At 44.8% G+C, this 6,000-nt stretch overlaps 1 protein-coding gene across 1 annotated transcript in view; it reads left to right on the forward strand.

Annotated features, from left to right (window-relative positions):
- The window catches only part of LOC119159511 (adenylate cyclase type 1-like), a 256,501-nt gene extending 251,578 nt beyond the window's left edge, over window positions 1–4,923 (forward strand). The window contains exons 21-22 of the mRNA XM_037412298.2: window positions 2,178–2,302; window positions 2,872–4,923. Of these exons, the coding sequence (XP_037268195.2) occupies window positions 2,178–2,302; window positions 2,872–4,557 (1,811 nt within the window). The 3' untranslated portion in view covers window positions 4,558–4,923. The remainder of the gene's footprint in view (window positions 1–2,177; window positions 2,303–2,871) is intronic.
- Window positions 4,924–6,000: the final 1,077 nt, after the last annotated feature.

A 6,000-nucleotide genomic window follows, 5' to 3' on the forward strand; every position in this document is an offset into this window, starting at 1 on the left:
GAGGTCGTAAATACATGTGCTTTTATGGAGAAACGGTAGAAAATAAAAAAATTTTGTTATATGGAGGAGTTCCTTATATGGAGGCTCATTATAAGCAGATGTAACTGTATTCTTCTACCACAGAGCCGCACTATTAATTGAAACTCCTTCACAAAAACGCCCAATAGAAGTGTCATGTTGGGAAACAAATCGTTTCAACATATGTAACTAATATAGCATTGTAGAAGATTGAAAGAACCACCAGGTATCACACAGTGTAAATTGCACATTGAGTGGGCCATTGAACGCACCCAGCCCATTACAAAAGGCTCAGCCATAATTCGTCATCAGCCACAGCACAAAACGCACATAATGCCTTGCAGGTGTGTAGCAGGTACCTTATGCGCAGAATGACGAATAATAGCATAGTGGGTGCTTCCCTACTTCATGAAAGTTACGGTGGCTCATGGCGTAATGGGTACTTTCCATGTGTATTTGTATTAGTTGCCCAAACGTCTACAACAAGCTCTAGAAAGGCCGTCCTTCCAGCTTTTGCTGCGACTGTGCTGCGTGTTCTGCAGGCTTGGCGATTTTTCGTAAGCTCATCTACTTGGTGTGAAATTTGCCAACCTGGCTTAATCTTCTTTTAAATGCACATTCATGTTCATTTCCCAGCTTTGCTTGTTATTTTAACAGTCAAAACTGCCATATGAACCAGTAGCTCATATTGATGATGATACGAAGCAGTAGCAATGTTTAACATGTCTGCAATTGTTTCACCAATTAAAGATGAAACCACCCATTCAGGCAGGCTTGTACATAATGAAGTACTTGTCAATAATTGTAATTGTGTACATCTTTTGGCAGTTTTGTAATTTACGTGGATTTCTTATCGTACTTGGTAGTACGCACTGTAATTCAATGTAACTTTTTTTAGTAAAAATTGCATGATTGCTGAGTCAGCATAACAGACAAAGTGCCTTTGAGCACTAGGTGCGTGGAAATAAAGCAGAGTGCTTAGGAACATGGCATGAGTAGCCTTACGTTTGTTTGTTATGACAGAAAAATATGGGTGCTCACTATTTCATTTCCTCATTTTAATGCTCCACTTGTTGGCACTGCCTTACCAAGTCAGTAATAGTATGACTCGATAATGGTCAGCACGTCTCTTGTTCACCAGCTTTATGTGGGGCAGCTTCTCCAATCTGTTTGTAGCACCTCTTGCACAAACTGTGCCCTCATGGCACCAATAATGCCCCCACTGCCAGTGTTTATGGCCTCACCAACGATGATGAAACGTGGCAGACATGCACCACGCTAACCACGGCAAGGAAAGCTGCCATTATTCTGCAAGTGCTCAGTGGTCACCCGCAAGTGGAAATTGCCCAAGAGTTGAAAGTTTTGAGAGTTCAACAACGGGACACTGTAAGTGAAGGGCGGGACCTGCCGCTCAGCCCAATGAGCTCCAGTGCGGACGTTAATGACGACCTGTGAGGCTGTGATGTGCCAATTCCTCGCGCAGTTACGTTTGAAGACTTCGCAAATGTCTACAGTGCTCTGTTGTCATGTGCAGAATTGAACGACGACGACATAATTGAGCAGGTTCTGCACATGCCAAACAGTGATTCTAACTATGACGATGATGACACACCGTGTGCTTCAGATTCGTTGCATGCCGACCTGTCTCAAGTCCTCAGAATTTTTTGTCGTCCTACCTGTGGTCCTACAGCGAGCATACCACACTGGCAGAAATGCAGACAGACTTGGTTGCACATAAACGGAAGTGTGTGCAGCAACGCAGTGACAGCTTTTTCCAACCGCCAGGTCACTGAAGTTTTAATAAAAAGTTTTTTTTTATGGTGCATTCATTTCTTCGAATATTCGATAATTCGGACTTAGGTACGTTCCCCGTGCAGTCCGATTTATTGGTTGTCGACTGTATATGTGTGTTCTATATGTGGTCATTGTAGTATTGGAGTCATTACCCGACACCTAGAGTAGCAAGCCAGGGGATGAGCCAGGCTGAAATCTTTAGGGATACCATTAAAAATTGCTGCTCATTAATGTATCTACAGTTGCTGTTCATTCACTTGCCCTCAGTCTCGGTTTTAAATTAAGTTACCTCAAACTTGTTTTGAAAGAGTAGTTCGAAAGAGTTCTATTTTGGTATCCTAATCATATGCATATTTATTTTGTAGGGCTCAATATTGGTCCTGTAGTAGCAGGAGTGATTGGAGCCCGGAAGCCACAGTACGACATCTGGGGCAACACAGTCAACGTGGCTAGTCGCATGGACTCTACAGGCCTGCCCAACCACACTCAGGTGAATTTTGATGTTACAGAACATTGTGTTATAGCACAGGAGTACTGTGCAGCATTAAAAGTGTCCCAGAGACTCAGAACATACTTCCTGTATTCTCAAGATTTTTCTCCTGGCAGATTTACTCACTTTGAAGTAATAATGCAGACAAACAGGTGAGTAGGTAAACACTGAACAAGCAACTGGCCTTTTGATGAAGTGAATAGGGCTAGTCAGACATCACGTGTAGTGTTCTGTCATTTATCTAACATTCTATTTACATTATTTCTGATGTGATACTGACAGTATAATCTTAGTTAATGTGATATTGTTCATTGTTCATGGCAAATGACTTCCCATGTGTCTGTGATGGAAGTGATTTGAATTTCAGTATTCTTACTGTGAACAGCTTTTTGTTCATCACACCTCTTGTGTTACATGCGTTAGTGTGTCATTCGCGGGTTGCATATTACAGTGCCTCTTCAATCGTGGCACAATAACTTTTGTATAATATAGTACTGTGCTTGTGCTTGTAGCCATGCTGTTCACAGCACATCTTGTATTTTAATCTAGCATCAAATTTGTTGCTTCAGGTGACCGAGGAAGTTTACCAGTTGCTTCGAGACGGGCCCTACGTGTTCCAGTGCCGTGGTAAAGTCAAGGTGAAGGGCAAGGGAGAAATGACAACGTACTTTCTGATTGACCGGAAAACTCGCTGCTCGGCACCCAGTTCAAGAGAGGGCGGTGCCTCTGGTGGTCAGTCGAGCTCAGTGCCTCAGCCGGAGGAGAATAGCCTCTCTGAAAGTCTGCCTCCGCATTTGAGCTCAAACTCGCTCCAGCTGAGAAGAGAAAGTGGTTCCACTTCTAATAGCTGGGCAGGGCAGCACCAAAAGGCAGCACCGCTGGCAGCTCATGACGACGTTTTGCCATACACCCAGCCCAAGCCCATCATTGTGTCAAACACGCCTCCGCATGGGTCTAGATCGCGAGTGAAAACCGGAGTGTCTTCCAAACCAGAGTCCCTCACACGTGGTGACCCCTGGGAGAGCTTGAAACAAATAAGAGTGCCTCCTCCCTCTCTACCTGGGGACCAAAGTGAGGCTGTGCTGACCGACGACTGTAGTCTCGATCCTCGGTCAGAAAGTGCGAGCAGCCACCTTGATGACGGGCATTCTAGTAGCGATAGCCTTATTGAGGAGAGTCACTGTTTAAATGACCATCCGTCATCGCCACTAGGAAGCTTGTCGGGTCCTGGATTTCCCTTGCTATTGCTGAAAAATTCTAGCTGTCCCCAAGCAAACTGCATGTACCCATACTCTCAGTCTATGGGCGACTATGAGTCAAGTCCCAGTATCATTGGCCCAGGTCTCCCACAAGTTGGTCACTCTCCTAGCCACAATGTCAGACAGCAATACGACGGCAAATTTATTCACAGTGACACTATGCCTGAAGCAGCAGCTCCAAACACTAGACACGATCCTGAGCCTGCAGTGTACTTCGCAAACTCTTCAGGGTCACGTAAACGAACTCATGACGAGACAGTTAGCAGTGCTGTCACTATGCCTCCGGTTGACTCTCCAGAGCAGGTACCTCGTAAGCAGCTCTGCAACTCGAGTCCAGCATCACAGAGACTTGTATGGGAGCATGGCAAAGTCAGGCCTCCACTACTGACCGTACGTCAGGACGCTGACGAGTTGGACATTGAAGACTATCAGGAGAATGGGAACTGCGGTGTGGCAGCCCAGCCAAGATACGCTATGAGCGACATTCTCAATGGAAACTCCCAGCGCATTCTCATGAGGCTTGGCGAGGACTCCACAGGCATTGCGCTTCGACTGGCCGAAGCAGGCCACCCTCTCGGCGGACCACTGTTGCACCTCGACTCGCGAAGCAGCTGGAGCAATGATGGTTCAAGTGAGGCAGACGAGGAAGGAGCCTTGCTGATGGACAATCATGGTGGTGGCTACACGACAGATGACGCGTCGCTCGCCAACGACCAAGGACTAACAGACGCGGAAGGGGCCCTCAGTGACCTTAACTCGCTTCTCAATGATGCAGGCCACGAAGGGGATGACACGAGCATCTCCTCACGGGCCAGCAGCCGCTTGCTCAGCATTGACTCACTCAGTGTTACTTATGACTCGGAGTACGACAACTATGGAGTTGGTTTCAATGGTGCCATGGGCCGCACAGAGGACCTGAGGTCGCTCACCGACTGTATAGCTCGCAATTTCGGCCATTGCAATAGTGACAATGAAGACAGTGACGTGCTTGCCTAATACTATATTTTTTCCAGCCCTGCTTCGCACGTTTAATTGATAAAACTGCATTGTCTTTCTGGCTCTTTTAAAAAATGAGACTTGAATCTAGATACATTCAGTGTAAACGCACATATTCATTTGTTTAATTTTGCCACAGCTCGTGCTAGTAGTCTCGTGTTTGTCTTAGCTATGACCTTACATAATGTTCACTTCTCATGATACATTCAATTGTCTGGAAGACAGACTTATCACCATGGATGCACGATAGAGTGAATAAGAGGTAGAGCCTCGAAATTTTTATTACTGTGTAGACATAATTCACAATGATGAGTTTGCGAAACACGGACAACCAAGGCCGGCTAGATTATGTAAGACAGGGGTATGTGTACAAGCATTATTATGTACTGTTGCTTTATTATTTTTCATCAGCATTGTTATGAATTCAGGAGTTTCTCCGAAATGTAGATTAGCGAAAATTTAACAGTGTAAGCTCTGGTGAAATTTTTTGCATAGCAGTCATTTCATTATAATCTGTAAGATGGGCAAGATTGCATGGTAGTATAGAAAATGGTGTGAAATAAGGATGGCACTCAGTTTTAGCTCCAATTTTCTGCCTTTTATCTATAAAGCTGCATAGTAATTTTATATACTATAAGCTGTGAACCCAACTAGAACTTCTTTATTATGGAATTCAACATGTATACGTCTACTAGGGCGCACTTAAAAATGTTTGACATTCAGCTAATCTGCTGCCCAGTCTGGGCTAATCTGCTGCCCAGTCGGCTTTTCTAAGAAGCCGATTCTTTTGGATAACCAAGATGTGGCTGTAACTGGGCTCCTGTTTACTTCGTGGCACACTCTAGAAACACGATTTATTTTTGATGAAAGTGGGTGTGGATGCTTTTGTGAGGAGTGGGTGTAGTTATTTTTTTATTGTAAAATGATTATTGAAGCAGGTATTTGTGCGTACACCCACTGATAATAACAGTCATGACATGGGACAATTGCCACGTGACAGCTTCGCTTTATTGTTGATATAAGCAGGTTTCATAACTGCAGTAGGAATCGCCCAGCAAGTGTTGAAAGGTGCACGTGTGGACTGATGACATTGCCGGTTAGCAAAATGAAAGTTCAGCTCTTCTCTCTCACAGTGGTCTCATGATGCACTTCAACGTTTGCTCACAATGACTGATTGCAGCAGGAATACAAGTTCACCATCAGACAGGAAACAAATAGAGATGTCCACTCGATGTCCGAACAAACTTGCATGTGCAGCTTGTATCTTTTAACGGCAATGTGCAGAAGTGCCTTACAGCTCCTTGTGCTAAGAGTTGCTGGTATGTATCAGCAACAGTAGGTCGAGAGGGCACCGTACCTTGGGTCGTGTTTCATGTACATGTAGAAGAAGTGTGCCACACAGGACCAACAATGTAACTTGACCCATTACATGTCTGATTCAAT

Source organism: Rhipicephalus microplus, chromosome 1 (genome assembly GCF_043290135.1).
Source record: "Rhipicephalus microplus isolate Deutch F79 chromosome 1, USDA_Rmic, whole genome shotgun sequence".
NCBI lineage: Eukaryota > Metazoa > Arthropoda > Arachnida > Ixodida > Ixodidae > Rhipicephalus > Rhipicephalus microplus.